Source organism: Pinus tabuliformis, chromosome 2_2, assembly GCF_031772625.1.
Source record: "Pinus tabuliformis cultivar Carrire ecotype Pingquan chromosome 2_2, CPIR1, whole genome shotgun sequence".
NCBI lineage: Eukaryota > Viridiplantae > Streptophyta > Pinopsida > Pinales > Pinaceae > Pinus > Pinus tabuliformis.
The window spans coordinates 492,747,260-492,767,792 of NC_142300.1; the positions used below are offsets into that span (position 1 = coordinate 492,747,260).

Genomic DNA, 20,533 nt, shown 5'->3' on the forward strand with positions numbered 1-20,533 from the left:
CCATAAGGATTGTAGACCTTGATTTGTTTCAATGATTCACCAATTTCAAGATTGGTTGATTCTAGGTCGGTTTGTTCAAGCTCGAATTTTTTTATAAGTCTCAGGACTGCATCCTCTTATCACAATTTCTTGGCTTCAATATTATATAATTAAGGTATAGGTTTGTGGATTTATTCCAAATATGGTGATTGTATATACATGATTGATCAAACAAAATGACTCACAAGTCTTCAGCTCCTTATGTGACTAATCAGATTTGGAATATATATATATGTATATATAGGATTGTGTCCTTCAATCACCAAACCTCAGCTTCTACACCAATGTACAAGACTATGAATTTTCTTTAAGTATGTAACCTTTTAATGCATTCTCATGCCCAGGTCTATGGAGGAGTCTTGGCTTCTGTCTGAAGGTTTCAACAAGTATTTGATGCTTCTCTTATACTATCTTTTAACTGTCACAACAATTCTTGAATTTGAACAATTTGGATCATTGTGGTATTTTAATTCGGATCTTGATAATAATTTTCAGTCCTTGTAAACTCGACTTAGACCTTCACTCTTTTTACCAAGATTTTCAGCCTGCCTTAGGCTAATAGATTAGCCTTTCGAACCTCTAGAATAGATCTTCTAGGCTTTCGAAAATTCTTTGCTCTTCTTGCGGTTTAATCATTGTGGTGAGGGCTAATACATGTGCCCAAAATTTGGTTTTCTTTCCACTAGGAACTCGGTCCTAGATAGTTGCCCTTCTTTTCTTGTCTTGAAGCTAACATGACCTTCTTACTGCCCTTTATGCAAGCGAACCAAGCTCTGATACCATGTTGAGAAATCTAGGGCAGCCTGATTTAGTTTGATTTCTCTTACATTGACAAGTTCATGTGATGTTATATTACTTCCTTTTGTTATTATTATGTTTCGTCATCATCAAGATAAATTCCAAACAAATGAAGATCACAGACACAAGAAAAGAACACAAGATGTAGGCACTCAGCCAGGGAAAAACCCCTGAGAAGGAGGAAAACCAATCAAACTCTTCCACTAATAGATTCAAATCACGCTGAGATGACCAAGACAGACTTTCCTCCATCCACCAAGTCAGGCATTTAAGAAGACTAGATGAAAAATCAACTTCAATATCCAAGCCAAATGGAATCTCCTTTCTACCACTTCTAAAATTTTCGGTCTGCACTCTCATCTCTGCAACTTCATACTTCTACTTCTCAGCCTGCACTCTTATCTCTGCAACTTCGCACTATTACATCTTTGATGTCCTTTATTCCTTCTACAATGGAATAGATCTCTTCATTTACATGTTTCGCACTACTTCTTTTCTTGCAATTACAAATTGAATTTGTCCTTGATGATGGATGCCTTACTAGATCGAGCTTTCTGCTTATATATAGTCTTCTAGGTCGAACCATCTTCAATAGGGCCAACTTGTTAGATGTTTGAGGCCGACTTAGAATTCCTTGAAGCTGACTTGGTGGAGGAGTAATTACATTGTATAATTTTCCTTTCTTTTAACATAATAAGCCCAAGAAGGGCCTACAACAAAATGACTTTAAGACACAAACCTCGAAGCCTACGATGGAGGCTTTCACCTATTGACTATTGACCCAAGCATGAAAAACCCATGCTTTAATAAGTCAATTACTTCTACAATAAAAAATTCTTTTTCTTTCTTTCGACAAATACAATTACGGAGACCGACACTCGTTACATGCTTCAACACTTCTGAAGCTACAAAAAACTTCAACACACTAATGGAAGTCATGCTTGTAGTTCCAACCGAAACTCTACACAATACTAGTAGCATTGTCCTGTATCTCATCCAACCCTCACCTCTACATGGGATTGAACCCAAAATGACCGATATACCCAAAAAGTTGTGGAGACTTGACTTCAAATGTGCCACGAGCGGTATGCTAATCTCTACCTCAAATACCTGCTTACAAACAGTCACCCTAACAATATTAGAAACAGTGTTTCACGCAATGTGAGCCACAACATCGACATAAAAATGCTTGGTTTGTGTCTCTCACAAAGCATGAATTGAAGTCAAAATATGGACTAGTAGAACAAGGTTCTTGCATATCACATGCACCTTTTGCCATCAACCAAAACCACTACGCTTCAGCATCGACTTAGCCAACAAACAATTAGTGCAATGGGCGAGTAATTTACTCAGGCTTCTCTCTTAAGTTTGAACATATGCTTAGAAGGGCTTTTACATTTCAAATGATCCAATCTGTTTTCATGCATATTTGACATTTGTTCATGGAATCCTCCTTTTAGTTTGAAAGAATAGAAAGAACTTTTGTTCAGTCCAAATGTTCCTTCCTAAATATTAACTAAGCAAATATGCACCATTTTTGAGCCCGGCAGTGCCTGGAGTCCAACCGTTGTAATCACATGAATGTGATTGAGAAGAGCATACGCCCTGAGCAATATTGTTCTTGAGGAGAATCAGAGTAGATGTCAGAAAAGAAGCCAGGGAAGCACAGATGGTTTAAGGCAACCATGAGCCTCTGAACATCATCCCCCCCAAAGCTCTACAAAAATTCAATGATGACTTGAGAAAAGATATATTCACTGACTGGTGCAATTCCAAAACTTGGTTCATGGTTGCTCACAAACCAAAAGAAGCAATGTTGAATGGAGGCACCCTGAAAATGACAATAACCCTGTCCCCTTGCAGGCAGTAGAACTCAACTGCAGAATTTGTGTATAAGGTCTTGAGACATAAAAGCCCAGGCCTCAAGTACAGAAATTATGTATTTTGTTTCCCATAATTTGTCTAATTTGTTATATTGATTTCCAGGCAACCTTAGATTGAATGGGCCTACAACAAATATTTGATGACTGCTTCTTTCGTGCAGTCAAATATGTCCAACACTAAGAGTCATTGGACCATTCTATAATGTACTTTGTGCCACCTGCTTTGTTGTGGTGGATGTAATTTCTCCCTCTAGAAAAGTAACTTACTACAACCACAATAAAAAAGGGCAAAATTTATAAATAAAAGAGCTACGCAAAACTCATATATCATTTGTACTTTCAAAGAGATGCATAAAACCTGAGAAAAGATTTGGGATGCTGGATGTCCCTCAGCTATGATGTCTGAAACTTCCTTCTGTGCCAAATCAAATTGGCCAGTTCTGCATGCTTGAAACAATGATTGGACCACCTCCTTTGGTACTATCTGAAAAAATCAAACAAAATCAGTACATGTGTAAAAAAAATCTAGTCCCAATCTAAATAACTGAAGAATTCAACATTCAAAGGCAATATACAGACTATATTTAATAAAAAAATGTACAATGAAGTAATTTAATTCATCAGTTTCTTTGTTACACTGAGATCTCTTTCAAATTATCTTAGTTCAATCTTCTTGCTTAAGCAATGCTATTCAACTAAAATTTAGTCCATGGATGCATTCTTACAAAATGCATTTCAAGCACAGAATCAGAAACAAAAGGTTAGAAGCATCATGGATGGAAAGCAAACAATATGGCACATCTAACATCTCTTCAGAATGAAAGATTATTCAGAATGCAATCTCTGTTGAAATCTGTAACTAGGTTCAGTCTTCATAATGACATATGTAATCATGATTTTATGTATTTGTTTTAAGGAGAAAAATAAATTTATTGTCATTCTTGAGGCATGAGTTTCATGCTCAAGAGAAATTTATTTTTAGGTCAAGCACCCATTGGGTGCTTCTAGGGCTTCTCATTGAGTCAACAAGTCACAAGAGTCATTGTCATGTATGAAAGATACTTTGGGCATGTTACACATTGTAAAGAAAAATTTATTTGAGTCAAATTACAGTCAAAGACCCTCCAAGACCTTGTCATGGTGCCTCAAGCAAGTCGGCCTACATGAAAGATCAAGTCGGCCTCAAGGAAGCAATTCGTACTACTAGAAAGAAGAAGAAAAGAAAGATCGAAGTTTTTGGGTTTCTCTCTCTCGTTCTTGTGTTAGGGTTTCTAAAGTTGTTGGGCAAGTCAAAGTGCTCGAAAGTTTTTGGGCAAGTCGAAGTGCTGGAAAATTTCTGGGCAACTTGAAGTGCTAGAAATTTGTTGGGCAAGACAAAGTACTGCATAGTTGTTGTGGCCCAAGTTGCAGAAAAAATTGTTGGGTCAGAGCTGCAAAAGAAACTGTTGGGATGAAGTTGCAGAAGAAACGGCTAGGTCAAAGTTGCAAAAAAATTGTTGGGTCGAAGTTGCAAAAGAAACTAATGGGTTGAAGTTACAGAAGAAATTGTTGGAGTCAAAGTTGTTGGAGTAGAAATTACTGGAGGAAAAGCTCATCAAGGAGAAGGTTGACTTGGTCTTGAAGGGGTCTTTGTCAAGGGTCTTAGATCTTGGAATTCGTCATTTGAAGATTCTATAAGAAGAGAAGAATTCTTGTGGGTTTTCCTCTCAAGAGAGAGATTTTGGCCCTCGCTGATCGCCTACATCTTGTGTCCTCTTGTCTCATTGTTCTTTATGATTTGGTAGTTGTTTGATGATAAGAACACTAAATATAATCAAGAAAAAGAAGAAGCTAATTAAGTTAAGTAAAAATACATCACAAGCAGTTATCAAAGTAAGAGAAATCACCTAATCTAGCTGCCCTAGATTTCTCAACATGGTATTAGAGCTAAGATGACAAGACAAGGAAAGGCATCTTGGAGAAGGACCATCAAAAGGAATACCGAGAAAGGTCAATGCATCAAAGAAGACATCAAGAAGAGATACACAAGGACTGAGCACTATCAAAGAAGGAACCAAAGAAGACCTCAAAACCCTAGATCATCCAAAGAAGGGTTCCACACTTGAAGCATTCTTGGGAAGCACTCACATTTTACAATCATCATCTCAAGGAAAAGAAGATCTCAAGGACCCCATCTCCAAGAAAGAAGGACTACACATTGAAGCATCTTGAAGTCTCTACATCCAAGGGAAGTGGTAAGAAGCTTTGCATCATCGGGGAATCAAGGTGATCTCCCACTTCTTGAGTCAAAGGATCACTATCAAAGCATACTTGAAGGAAGACATCTTCTATTATCAACATCATCAAGAAAGGCATCAAGTTGAAGATTTCATCATCTAGGAGTATCTTCACTTGACAAGTATCTCTATATCTATGTCTGAATCTATCAAAATGACTTCATTTTACAAGGAAAGCAACAAATTGGTTGGGTCATCAAACTTTCTTGCATGGAAGAAGAGGAGAGATTTGATCCTCATAAAAAATGAAGTCATTGGACATGTTAAGGGTTCAAATACTAAACCTCCAAAGGAAGAAGCTCAAGCTCTAGCTAAAAATATGAAAGGAGAAATAAGGGCTCAAAGGATCCTTATAGTATCAAGGATCCCCTCATACCTTATGTATCAAAGTTGAAGGCATCAAAATAAATCTACAAGACATTAGTAGAACTGTTCTCCGTAAGCACCGCAGGAGAAGTCATATCCTTAAGAAGCGAGCTATATAAGATGAAGGTACCAAAGGAAGAAGGAATAGCCACATATATTATGAAGCTGTCAGAAATAACAAACCAATCGCAAGAGTTAGGGGAAATAATGTCCGAATAAGAGTTAGGTGGTGCTCATTGCACTACCTAATGAATGGGGCAACTTTGTATCAAGCATCTATGGAAAGAAGGGAGCCACCCCATTATGTTAACTCTAGTCACTGTGTAAGATTGAAGAAACCAAGTTAAAAGCAAAGAGTGATGTGGGACCAAGCAAACAAGTTCAAGAATTTTCTGCCATGGCTAAGAGAAAAGGAAAGAATGTGAAGTTTGGTCCTCAAAAAAAAAAAAGATCAATATGTCAAAGATCCAATGCTATAATTGTTAAGTTTAGGCATGTTCTATGCTTAGAGCAATTTAATTCAATTTTCACAGTTAGCTCAATATCTTTTCCAGATTAACAATCACATCAACATTAAAGTAAACTGCAGATAGAACATAAACATAAATCGCAAAAGACGAGCCAAGACAAGAGGACACAAGATGTGGTGCTAGCCAAGGACAAACCCCAATGTGGGGAAATCCTTGATCAATTCATCTTATATGTTCCTCAATAGTTCAGCACAGAGAGAGAAAGAGAGATAGTACATTTACAATAGAAGTCAACACTTCGACTTTCTAGATAAGAGAATAGATCATCTCTATATGAGATCAGTTGAAGACATGCTGCTTCAACTGATTCTCCAAGGTGATTCCATCACCATGTTGCACCCATCACTGTGTTCCACCTCATCATCATGCTGCTCCTCATCATCATGCTGCATCCGTCATTGTGCTGCACCCAATCACTAAGTTGCTCTTATTACTGTGTTGCACTTCACTACTGTCTCTAATACCATGTTGCATCCAACTGTTGCATCTAACCATACTGTCTAACATGCTGACCACAAAAGCAGACACATCAATCTGCAGTCCTTATCCTTGTGCAATCCATAACACAATATGCTGTTGACTATGGCCTGTAGCCTAGCCCAGCAGCAAGCAAGATTGTCAATTACTACCCTTGAAGAACAATGTCTACAGATCAACCTTATAGCTGCACAGTCACGCCCAAAACTAATCTCAAATGTGTCACATTGTCATTTAAGGGTTCATTCCTTACAGATTTAAGGGTTCATTCCTTACAGCATTTAAGGGTTCATTCCTTACAGATTTATGGACCTCTTAAACTTCAGCATTTGGCTGATAGGGTCCTCTCCAATTGCGGCCAAGATGACCTCCTTGAGGGCTGAGACTAGGGGCAGTATTTGGCCCTACTTGGACTGCAGTTTGAAGCACAAATGACAACTGCTAGAAACCTTTATTTCAATGGTTGTAACCTTCACCTTTTACTGTTGCTGGGAAAATAGATGCCTCTTTGAAACTACAGATTAGGCTGAGTGTTTGGACAGTGGATGAGGAACCTTTTAGGCAGCGTATGGTGGCTCTCTTTGACTGCTAGAGATCTCCTCGAACTATGGCCAAGTCTTTCCATTATCAGCAGCTAGGTTAAGGCTCTAGTCCTCCCAATAGGACTGCAGCTAGGGCTTGCATTTACAGCAGTCAGGGCACATAAGAACCCTCTTTAAACTGCGTCCTAGAACAGTTTGTTAGGGCAGCGTTAGGGCATCATTTAGGCTTATTCTTGCTGTGTAGGAAGGTCACGTTTAGGGCAGCGTAGAACCTTACTTAGATGACAGCATTAGGCTTCTACCATACCAGCGTTAAGGCTTCATATGAAACCTTCCTCCCTGACTGCGTGAGCCTTCTTCTTGCTGCGTATTAGATTTCTCCATCAGGGCAGCATAGAACCTTGTCCATGACAGCTTCTAGGGCATCTTCTATTAGGGCAACGTATCACCTAGGGCACTCCCTCTAGATCTCATCTTCATCAAACCCAAAACAAAATGAAGAGAGATCTCAAGAGTGAGTGTGTGAAATGACTTGAAGGCCGCCTCTATTTATACTAAAATGTTGAGCACAAGTGGGTTTATTTGGTTGTAGGCCGACGTTGACAAATTGTCCTATAACACTAATAAATTCATATCTCCATGAATACTTATCAGAATCGGATGATCTTTAGATCAATCCTACACCTCTCGATGAGAGGGATCCAAGGAAAACATCAGCTTCCATTAATAAGATGACCCACATGGAGTTTGGCCCTAGTTGCCAATTTTAACACTCCCTCTCAACTAGGGAGAACTCCATCCGCTGATCCATATGTCCGACTATACTATCTCTGCCATCAGTGCCATGCACTGCTCTGATCTACTCTACTCTGTTCTGCTGAGCTCTGCTCTGTTCCGCACTGTTGAGCTCTGCAAACTGCTCTGCTGAGCTCTGCAGACTGCTCTGCTAAGCTCTGCAGACTGCTCTGCTCAAAACCATGAAGAAGAAGAAATGATCGAGAATGTCTCATACTATTCTCTACTGACCCAAAGTCAGTTTCATCTGAAGAGAGTGTGTCATATCACTCTTACTAACCCGAAGTCAGTTTTATTGATCCTAGATCAATGTCACAGGAGAGTGTCTCAAACCACTCATACTAATCCTAGATCAATGGAGATCATCCTAACATACGGAGTACGGTAGATACAACGATGCGTCCATAGATAGTACTACTATGGTCTCTAACCCCATTTCCCTACTCATTGATCAGATGAGAGGTACTTCCCATGAGTCCCAGACTGCATGGGTAGGATGCCTCGACAGGAGAACGAATCATCCTATCGAACAGTCGCCACAGGAGAACTAATCATCCTGGCCCACAAGAGAACTAATCATCCTGTCCCAAAGTCGCCACGGGGTATCACAACCTATAGGGAAAGGTTGAACCTTTCACCCTGTACATAGCACACCACCAGGGAAGGGTGAGTCGCCCTATGGTCGTATGTCGCTCCAATAAGTACCCCAAGCCCCCCAGAGCTCCCAGAGCTCAATGCATGCAATATGCAGGACCTTTATAAGAAGGTCTTTCAACGACCCCAAGTCGTTCAGGAAAGTCACAGACTTGACCTTTCCCCGGGGCTTTGACAAAATGTCTATGATCTATACATCAGTCTCAATGCGATGGAGCCTCCTAGCTCATCGACTTACCATATCCCAGATAAGGTAGTACCTGATGTCTATCTGCTGGAGCAATCATTGAATATGGGATTCCTCAACAATCGAATCCCCCCCCCCTAGTTGTCACATAGAATCGCAGTGGTAACAGCTCACTGAAGAGCTTCCACAACCAGGCAGCTTCACACGAGATCGTACTCGTAGCTATGTATTCGGTCTCGGTGGTGCTTATAGCAACCGACTTCTGCTCCCTGCTCATCCATGATATCGAAGCAGAATCCAAAGAGAACCAGCACTGAGAAGTGCTCTAGTGATCCTCCACATTACCTGCCCAATCAGCATTGGAATAATCATGCAGCTTCATATTTCCGACAGTGTATCTCAATCCATGATAGATTGTGCCCTGAAGATATCTCAGAAGATTCTTGGCACCAATCCAATGAGGCTCAGCCAAATATGAGCTCACCATGCTAACTGCAAAAGATATATCCGGACGGAAGTTCACCAAGAACATCAATGCAAATGAGTTTATGAAACTCAAGAGGCATTTCCCAAATTTGGCCTAGCATCATCACCATATAACTTTTGAAAGTTAAGATCCTCGAGGTAGTCACGAGCTTGCAGTTTACCATTCCACATCCGGAATCCAACTCCCTCTTACTTCTGCAAATGAGAGGGTCTGCACCTGTCAAAAATAGGTCGTCCTCAGAAGGTGTCGGTATGAGAGGCTTCTCATACTATGCCCAGGGTGTTTTGCTTCAAGCCATAGAGGGCTTTCTTCCACCTACATACATGAGATTCCCGATCATGAATCTCAGACTCCTCAGGTTATTCCAAACCTATGGACCTGCTACATGAGGGGAATGGTCCCCTTGTAAGGTTTTCCTTCGGTACATCTCATACATGTACCTTCATGCTCTTCTTGAATTCAGGCATCTGAGTCACCATCTGACTCACATCGTGTAGGGCCTCATAAGTAGACCTCCAGTGCTATAGATGAGATGTGTCAACTGATATGGTCCCCAATGGACCATCCTGCAACTTGATACAAATTCCCAACCCTGAACGCAAAAGTATCTTAGAAAAAATTATTTTTAAGCACATACCTTTCTATCGATGAATGCCACCCTGCAACCTTTGACTTCCATTGCCGAAATTGACACCAGGTTCTACTTGTGATCAGGTACATAAAAGAGATTTTGTAAGTGAATCGAGTTACCCTCATTCAATTGAGGGGTAACATTCCCTACACCCTTTCCAAGACAGGTGGCATCGACTCTAAGTATAATCCCATGATTGCTTCCATCTCTACAAAATTAGAGAGAGCACCCTTCTATCTGATGGAGTTCCTTGAAGCACTACAATCAATAAGCCAGATTCCCAAAGAATCTAAACGAGAGGGCCAATACAAGATAATGCTTCTTTATCTTATCAGAAACAACATTTGATTCTTCATACCTGGGGTTCCTTGCTTTCTCTAAAGAGTCGGTCGTTTCCTTGATGACCTGCATTACCTATCATTCCTCTGATCATTGAAGATGTCCCTGGAATGATTGTTATCATCATCAAGTGATGTGTCCCAACCTCGGACACTTCTTCACATAATGGCCTAACTTATTACAACCAAGGCATTTGCCTTTCCTTCCACCCTTAGATCCAGACTTCCCATTGAAGTGAGCTTTAGGTAGGCCATCAAAATCTTCTACTGCGCCATTCTGATAATATTCTCTGCTTCGACTTCACCCTTGGTGAATTTGAAGAGGGATGAGGAATCCATTGATCCTTTTGTCCTTTCCAAACTGTCTCCGATGATTGCTCTTTCACTCTTGCTTGGGCATTGTCTTCACCTCAGCTCTGATACCATGTTAAGTTTAGGTATCTTCTATGCTTAGAGCAATTTAATTCAATTTTCACAGTTAGCTCAATATCTTTTCCAGATTAGCAATCACATCATCATTAAAGTAAATTGCAGATAGAACATAAACATAAATCGCAGAAGACAAGCCAAGACAAGAGGACACAAGATGTGGCGCTAGCCAAGGACAAACCCCAATGTGGGGAAACCCTTGATCAATTCTTCTTATATGTTCTTCAATAGTTCAATAGAGAGAGAGAGAGAGAGAGAGAGTACATTTACAACAGAAGTCAACACTTCGACTTTCTAGATAAGAGAATAGATCATCTCTACATGAGATCAGTTGAAGACATGCTGCTTCAACTGATTCTCCAAGGTGATTCCATCACCATGCTGCACCCATCACTGTGTTGCACCTCATCATCATGTTGCTCCTCATCATCATGCTGCATCCGTCACTGTGTTGCACCCAATCACTGAGCTGCTCTTATCACTGTGTTGCTCCCATCACCGAGCAACACCCAACTATTACTATGCTGCACTTCACTACTGTCTCTAATACCATGCTGCATCCAACTGTTGCATCTAACCATATTGTCTAACATGCTGACCACACAAGCAGTCACATCAACCTTCAGTCCTTATCCTTGTGCAACCCTTAACACAATATGTTGTTGGCTATGGCCTGCGGCCTAGCCCAGCAGCAAGCAAGATTGTCATACAATACTCAACTATTACCCTTGAAGAACAATGTCTACCGATCAACCTTATAGCTGCACAGTCATGCCCAGAACTGATCTCAAATGTGTCACGTTGTCATCTACAACAATGTGACATAGATCTGACTTTCCTTACAACGTCTAAGGGTTCATTCCTTACAGAGTTATGGACCTCTTAAACTTCATCATTTGGTTGATAGGGTCCTCTCCAATTGCGGCCAAGATGACCTCCTTGAGGGCTGAGACTAGGGCAATGTTTGGCCCTACTTGGACTGCGGTTTGAAGCACAAATGACAGTTGCTAGAAACCTTTATTTCGATGGTTGTAACCTTCACCTTTTACTGCGGCAAGGGCAGATAGATGCCTCTTTGAAACTACGGATTAGGCTGAGTGTTTAGACAGTGGATGAGGAACCTTTTAGGCAGTGTATGGTGGCTCTCTTTGACTGCTAGAGATCTCCTCGAACTATGGCCAAGTCTTTCCATTATCAGCGGCTAGGTTAAGGCTCTAGTCCTCCCAACAGGACAGCGGCTAGGGCTTGCATTTACAACAGTCAGGGCACATAAGAACCCTCTTTAAAATGCGTCCTAGAGCAGTTTGTTAGGGCAACGTTAGGGCAGCGTTAGCGCATCATTTAGGCTTATTCTTGCTGTGTAGGAAGGTCACATTTAGGGCAGCGTAGAACCTTACTTAGACGACAGCATTAGGCTTCTACCATACCAATGTTAAGGCTTCATATGAAACCTTCCTCCCTAACTACGTGAGCCTTCTTCTTGCTGCATATTAGATTTCTCCATCAGGGCAGCGTAGAGCCTTGTCCATGACAACTTCTAGGGCATCTTCTATTAGGGCAGCATATCACCTAGGGCACTCCCTCTAGATCTCATCTTCATCAAACCCAAAACAAAATGAAGAGAGATCTCAAGAGTGAGTGTGTGAAATGACTTGAAGGCCACCTCTATTTATACTAAAACGTTGAGCACAAGTGGGTTTATTTGGTTGCTAGCTGACCTTGACAAATTGTCTCATAACACAAATAAATTCATATCTCCATGGATACTTATCGGAATCGGATGATCTTTAGATCAATCATACACCTCTCGATGAGAGGGATCCAAGAAAAATATCAAATGCCATTAATAAGATGACCCACATGGAGTTTTGCCCTAGTTTCCAATTTTAACAATAATTGTCAAGAATATGGGCACTTCAAGAGAGATTGTCCGAAGCTCAAAAAGGACAACAAAAGAAAAGAATGAAATGAAGCTCATATCACCGAAGAAATGGAAGAACTTGAAAAGAAGAAATCAAAGAAACAGGAAGTGAAAGATCTCTATTGTGACTGAGATAATCTCCTTTACCTAGTTCTTTTCAATTTTTGTGAAAGATAGCTATCATGGTAGAAAGCATTGTAAGTATGATAGGATGCATCATATTAGGAGATGGCATCATATTAGAAGCATATGATTGAAGCAAGAGCTCATGACATCTTTATAGAAGCTTGAAATAAAATTGAAGTAGAAGTCTACATGGACGTAGCAGACATCATAAAGAGGGAGAAGCTCTTGGTAACCTCAATAGTCTATATGGTTGAAGAAAGTCATCTAGCATGATAGAAGATAGAATGAATTCATCATACATCATCAACATTAGAAAATAGCATTTGTAGGATGAGGATAATTAAGATCCTCCATTGAAATCTTCATTAGAAGGTTCACCTCTCTTGGAAGAAGCAAGTGTCTCGCCGAGAATTCCACCTTGTATAGGATTCATTGTTTAGAAGGATGATGGTATGATGACAAAGGAATGCAGCGTGATTGAAGAACTTTCAAGCAAGGAAAGGAAGTTTGGATGACCAAAAGGAGAAAAGAGGCATGTATATAGATTAAGTCATGTCATCATATAGTTGCAGAAAGCATGGGTAAATGCTCTACCTCATGAGCATGATCGAGAAAAAGGGATCTCTTCCTTTGGAAAGATGCATGAAGGCATGATTCACATATTGACAAGATGAAATCAACATAATATGTCCTCATATGGAATATGAGGTAGTTGACAAAGATGAAGGAACTATGGATGGAAGTTCCTGGGGAGCAATGTGTGAAGAAAGAAAGAAGAGATCGTGAAAAATGCAACTATGATCATATAAGATAAGTAATCAAAATCCGATGACTAAGAGAATTGGCTAGGACATCTCCATGGAGAAGGTATGAAGACTCTGATAAAGTCCGTAATGGAAGGAGACCCTTGACATTGAATGCCTTGGAGATGTGTTTATGAATGTACAGGATGTTGATGTTGCAAGCAAGATGATGTCATGATGAAAGGCCATCATAAAAGGTAACTTTGATTTGATGTTCATTTTGATTTTTGAACACCATTTGGTTGGGTTGTAACAGGGCCTACCGAAAGAGAGTTGTAGATGTCACCTTGTTAATTTTAGGTATGTTCTATGCTTAGAGCAATTTATTTCAATTTTCACAATTAGCTCAATATCTTTTCCAGATTAGCAATCACATCAACATTAAAGTAAACTACAAATAGAACATAAACATAAATCGCAGAAGACAAGCCAAGACAAGAGGACACAAGATGTGGCGCTAGCCAAGGACAAACCCCAATGTGGGGAAACCCTTGATCAATTCTTCTTATATGTTCTTCAATAGTTTAGCAGAGAGAGAGATAGTACATTTACAACAGAAGTCAACACTTTGACTTATCTAGATAAGAGCATAGATCATCTCTAAGAAGATGATACATGAGATCAGTTGAAGACATGCTGCTTCAACTAATTCTCCAAGGTGACTCCTTCACCTATCATTGTGTTGCATTTCGTCATCATGCTGCACCTCACCGTGCTGCACCATGCTGCACCCATCATCACTATGTTGCATCTCATCATGCTTCATTAATCATGATTGTACCCATCACTGTACTGCATTATGTGCCATTGCTGCACCATGTTGCCATCCTGACCTATGTGTTGGTTGCACCTTGCTTGCTTGTTGTCCTTAGCATGCTTGTTGTTGCATGCTAGTTGTCCCTTGCATGCTAGCTGTACCAATACATGCTTGTTGCACTAAGTATCATGTTGTTGTCCCAATATTAGTTTGTTGTCCCTTGCATGCTTGCTGTAACATTGCATGCTTGGTGTACTTGTTGCTAAGTACCATACAACTGTCCCAATGTTAGTTAGTTGTCCCTTGCATGCAGCTCTCCTTCAGAGACAAATGCTCCAGCATTTCTGGCAGTTCTGGTAGTTCCCGGCAGTTCCGGCAATTCCAGCTGTTCCCGGCAATTCCCGGCTGTTCCCAGCAATTTCGGGCACTTTCGGTTGTTCCGGCAATTCCGGCTATTCCCGACAGTTCCGGCAATTCCGGCTATTCCCGGCAGTTCTGGCTTTTCCCGACAGTTCTGGCTTGTTCCGGCAGTTCCAGCAATTCCAGCTATTCCCGACAGTTCCGGCAATTCCCGGCAGTTCCGACAAATTCCGGCTATTCCCGGTAGTTTCGGCAGTTCCGGCTTCTGCCCTCTAGATTAGGGCAGCATTATCCCTTAGGATCTCTCCTCCTACTAAAACCCAAAGACAAGTAGAGAGGAAGAGATCCCAAGTGTGTTGAAAATGACTTGAAGGCCACCTCTATTTATACTAAAACGTTGAGCACAAGTGGGGTTTATTTGGTCGCTGGCCGACCTTGACGAATTGTCCCATAACACAAATAAATTCATATCTCCATGAATACTTATCGGAATCGGATGATCTTTAGATCAATCCTACACCTCTCGATGAGAGGGATCCAAGAAAAATATCAGCTTCCATTAATAAGATGACCCACATGGAGTTTGGCCCTAGTTGCCAATTTTAACACACCTACAACTATAAGAATGGATAGAAGATCCTAAAAGTCAAATGACTTGGTAGAGGTAATTGAATGAAGATAAGCCAGATGTGGACCAGAAGATCACTTTCCGATGAAAAGAAGGATGACATGACTGATATGGTTCATGAAGAAAAGTGATGGATGGTCGATGCCCTACGAAAGATGAAGGCCCCATGATGAAGAAGATGTAGTTCATGACATCGAAAGGAGGATCCCTTCAAGCAGTTGATGGTACCATGATCTCCACCAAAGAACAAATAATTGTTGTTGTTGGAAACAACTCTGGTTAAGAAGGAGCTTGGACAAGTCCCTGGATAGGAGGCAGATTGCGTATATTCCTCTTGTCTCATTATTCTTTATGATTTGGTAGTTGTTTGATGATAAGAACACTAAATATAATCAAGACAAAGAAGAAGCTAATTAAGTAGAGTAAAAATACATCACAAGCTGTGACCAAAGTAAGAGAAATAACCTAATCTAGGTTCCCTAGATTTCTCAACAATCTCTTCAGAATATATATTACAAAATAGGTTATAATTCATAATTGACAAGTGAAACTAGTCACGCTTGAAGTCAAAAAACCAAGCAGAAGGAGAGACAACGTAATTAGCTTGAATGTGCATTAACTACATAAATAAATAGTAAAAACATATTGTTCTATCAAATAGTACACCAAAACAAATGGAGTTATCCTGTGAAACAATGCCAATTGGTGATGTCCCTTTCAAATGCATAGAAGCATGAAAAGTTTCATAGCCTAACTGGATCCTATGGGCTACTGATAGGAAATAGGGGTCACCTAACTAAAATAAATAATAATTAAATAAAAGTTGTAAAAGTCAGTTTAAGAAAAAAAAAGTAACCCATAGTTTTTTTTACCACCCAAGATTTTTGGCAGAGGAAAATATTATTAAAAGGAGAAGCAAACTCAAAGGGAGACATGTGAAGAAATTATTTTGTGAATTGTTAAGGAGCTCAAGCAGCTTTATGAGTGAGGGAGAAACCCTCGTTGTTTCCTAGTTTCATCATTGAGATATACACCTTAGTTGGTGGCAGTCAGTTTCGGTAGTTGTAAAGCCACCCTAGATGATCAATGAATTGGCAAGGAGATCGGTTACAATGGAGGACGATACACATCATTAGAAGACACCCATCCTAGCACCCCTACTAGATTGTGTGACAATAGAGCCTACATATACCAATATAAAAATTGAATTTTCTTTTAATAGTTATAATTTATTATTCTGATTTGGAAGGATCCTTGGCACGTTGGAATACCTCCTGATGCTACAAAAAATCAACAGTGCTTACTTTGTTCAACCTAACACTCCCAAATAATTTTAGCCTATGATGACTACTAGAAGCAAAGTCTTTCGATACATATGAATAAGCAAGTCCAAAAGGGACCAACCCCCTTTAGAAGTTAACTATGGAAGGAAGCATGTTCTAAAGGGGGCACCCCATTTACACTTAACCAAGGTGAAAAAGGCAAAATTAAGAAGTTAAATTATTTTACTATGGATCCACTCGCTTTTCCTTTACTCCAACCACTTTTGGAGCACACCTTTAAGATAAATATGATGAAGTGGATAAATGTCATAAGAAGCCACCCCTTTTACCAAGACATGCATTAACTTATGAAGCGATTGAGAACATGACGTCACCACTGTAAAGGAGCTTCCTTACTTGCAGAAGGATCTATTATAGCATGGCATAAAAGGGGCTCTCTCACTTAAACACTCAACCAATGAGGACACACTTAAAAAAAAGTATCAAAGCTGAAACAAAACCTTGTGGGTGACATCATTTGGCATGGTATAAGTAGAGTTCACGTTAAGAAACAAAAATCCAAGTATACAAAACAAGAACAATACACATTCCCTAGAGAAAAATTTCTCTCATATTTTACCAGGGCATATTCTCTATAGCATGCATGAAAAATAGAGTGGAAATAAAAACAGTAATTACCCCTGAAACACTAATGAGGTTGGTGCTGGAAATGGATGATCCATACAAGCGAGCAGCACTCTGCAAAATTTTGAACATATATAGTGAATTAGATATCTACTGTAAAATAAGTGAAATTTAGGAATTTATAACGTTTTCATCAACACCCTACATAAGATGGAAATCTCAAACTACTATGCAAAAAAGCAGAATATCAAATTAAAGCTTCCAAGTTAAGGTCTAAGCTTCAGAAACATTATGTAAAGGCATGACTTTGAAAATTGAAAAACGCATAGCTGCTCTAATTGAGAGTAAAGAAATGGCAGCAGAAAAATCTCAAAATCATCAAATGTTACAAAACACAAGATGTTTATAATTGGAAATTCAGCAGATCGGGGAGTTTGCAAAACCAAGTCCATTTCTAGCAATTCTAAGTTACAGGTTTATCTGATAACTTATTTTCATTTCTTCTAGTTAATTTGGCAAACACCAGTGTCCAAAATCTATCATTATTTAAATGCCAAAACTGCTCAAAATATTAAGCATCAACTAGCCAGGCTACGAATATTGAGTCCATATATTTTCCTTTCCCAGGAAACATCTTCCAATGACAGTTGCTTTCACCTAATTACATATTCTACAATGGTCTAAGTTAGCATGTTTTTATCCAAGAATCCAAAACGAAATTCTATTTATTGATCAGCCTCTCTTCCATTCCAAAAGGAAACCCACCAAACAATATTAGATGTCATCAAAAAAAAAGTTCTCCAAGCATGAAAAATGGAAGAAAACTTCAGTTGTTGCCAGAAAATTTTAGGCAACTTTTTCCCAATGTAGAGATTGTTGCCTCAAAATCTAGCAAACCTTGTAAAGGGGTAACCCACAAGGCAAAAACTAGACTAAGGGACAACAATGAGGTGTGGCCCACTATCACCACTGTCACTAACTCCTGCTTTTTATGGACTTTGACTAATGGGAAGCTTGCCTTTAGATAGCTCTGTTGGGAAATCAGTAGACTTATAGATTATAGATGATTTTCCTTAACTTGATACTTACTTGTGATGTTAGTTGGCCTTTTATTATTTCTTTAGTTCTTGTTCATCAAGCAATTACCAAAACAATGAAGATCACAAAGAGACAAAGTACACAAGATATAGGCTCCAAGCCAGGGCAAAGCCCTCCAAGGGGAAAACCTAGAAACAAAACTTCTCTTCTTATAGAATCTCCTTATAATGAAACTTCCAAGACTCAAAGACCAAAGCCCAAAATCCTCCTGAGCACCAAGTCAGCCTCCTAGCAAGATCTTCTCCAAGGCAACTTCAAGACTTTGACCTTCTGCAGCTTCGCTCTACGATTTCGGCCCTGCAACTTCGCCTCAAATTTTCGGCCCTGCGATTTCGGCCTACTGCAACAGCCAGCTACACAGAAACCCTAGCAGCTTCACACGTGTGGCCGGAAAAAGAGAGAGGCCCAAGAAACTTCGGTTTCTTCTTCTTTCCTTCGTCTTTCCAACTATTTCTTCTCCTTCGCAATTGCAAATCAAACTTGCTTGAGAGTGTATGCCAAATCAGTCGAAGTCCCTCTTATTTATAGCCTTCTTGAGGGGTCAAATAGACCTCCTTTAGGCCGACTTGTCCCTGACTGGGGCCGACTTGGTCTTTAAGGAATAAATGGCTTTTTCTTGACAAAATTAAGTATTTTCCTTTGTTACAATAAGTCCAACTGGGACTATAATACATGACATAAATTCTTCTTTGTCCTAGAAAAAACTAGAAGCACGAAGAATATGTTTTTGACCTAAACTTGAGCATGAAACCCATGCTTTAAATAAAATAAATTATTTTTCTTTCTTTTTCTTTCTTTATACAAAATATACAATGTCATGTTTACAAAATGTCAATATGAAGACCGAACCTAGTTACAATTTACAACGCTTCCTCTTAACTAGGGAGGTATCCATAGTCCCATCATGAAGCACAAGGAATCTCAATCTTGAAGCATTCTCGTAAGAAGAGTCGGACTGATAAGCCATTTTTGTCAAGCATATATACCATAACCAACATTGTCATTGAAGGCCTTAACTAGACATCATGTTGGGAGGCTTTACGTGAGCTGCCACACTACCTCTAAGGCACATACCCCATCCAAATGTTCACGGGATATGTCCTTTTAGGACTATTCTTATTTTGGATTTCCAATCCTGAATCCTCAAAGAATACCAATACTCTTCGACTACTCTTATCTTGGATGCCCTACCTCATCCTCAAAGAGTATCGGTCTACAACTTCTTTTCCTGGATTCTACAATCCATAAGAATCTCCAATCTTAGATGCTTATCCAATCCTCCAGACTCCATTCTTTCTTTATGGCCTTCACTAAGACTTACAGTTGTTAGTCCTAGTCTAGTACATGACTCATAAAGATAAAAACTATCCAACATCACTCCCTCTCAATTAGGGAGGAGATGTCTGCCAAACCAAGCTTATTATTGAAAAGAGGAAAGAAAATTATTATTACTAAAGCATGGGTTTCATGCTCATTATTGATGGTCTTCTAGGTAAAAGCATGTTCTTGGTGCTTCTAGGGTTTGTTAGGTCTTCGGATTTATTGTCATGAGTTAGGAGAGTCAACATCATGTTTATAACACCCTTACAAGCAATTTGTAATTGTAAAAAGAATTATTTTTTAGTCTAGAAAGTCCTGGAATCTCTAAGAGTACAAGTCGGCCCTAGGCTTGTCAATTCGGCCTAAAGGAGGGAATTCAACCCCTTGAGAAGGCTATATAAAGAGCAATTCGACTTCATTTGGAGACTCTCACTCACAAGTTTGATATCTCGAGAAAGAGTTTGATTTGTAGTTGGGAAATTGGAAAAGGAGAGCAAAGGTCAAGGGCAAGGAAGAAGGACGAGTTTTCTTATTTTTTGGGCTATATCTCTCTCACACATGCGAAAATATAGGGTTTATGGGCTGCATGAAGAAGCCAAAGTTGCAAGGTCGAGTTGTAGTAGGACGAAGTGCATCATCTTGTAGCTGGAAGGAAGGAAACTTTGTCTATACGTCGCAAACATTAGGAACAGTTGTCTTGCTCTCGGAAGATCCCAAAAGGAGGCCGAGTTAGGGTTTCTTTAGGATCTTAAAGGTCGACATTGTAAGGTCGAAGTTGCAGGTCGAGTAGCAATATTGTAGCTGGCAGGTAAGTTGCAGTGTGGAGCAATTTGGTGCAGATTCAAGGACTTGAGGAAGGGAAGACTTGGTACTTGAAGAAGGACTTGGTCTAGGGATTGGGTCTTTGTATCTCATTTGAAGCAGATTCTAAGAAAACAAGAGTATTCGGGTTTTCCCCTTGGAGGGGTTTTGCCCTGGTTAGGAACCTACATGTGTGTCCTCTTTTCTTGTTGTTGTTTCTTGATATTGTTTGATGAAAAGATCTAACTAAAGGAACATAAAGAAGATAACTAAGATTCACAAGCAATTATCAAAGGTTAAAACAAAATAAGTTTAATAAGTCGCCACTTTACATTTTATAACATGGTATCAGAGCTAAGGTGAACAATGAAGGCAGCTGG

General features: G+C 39.7%; 1 protein-coding gene across 1 annotated transcript in view; it reads right to left on the bottom strand.

Moving 5' to 3' along the window:
- The window catches only part of LOC149193526 (replication factor C subunit 2-like), a 326,348-nt gene that overhangs the window by 192,158 nt on the left and 113,657 nt on the right, over positions 1-20,533 (bottom strand). Inside the window, exons 10-11 of the mRNA XM_089407345.1 lie at positions 16,989-17,048; positions 3,058-3,204 (exon numbers count right to left, since the gene is read on the bottom strand). Of these exons, the coding sequence (XP_089263471.1) occupies positions 3,058-3,204; positions 16,989-17,048 (207 nt within the window). The remainder of the gene's footprint in view (positions 1-3,057; positions 3,205-16,988; positions 17,049-20,533) is intronic.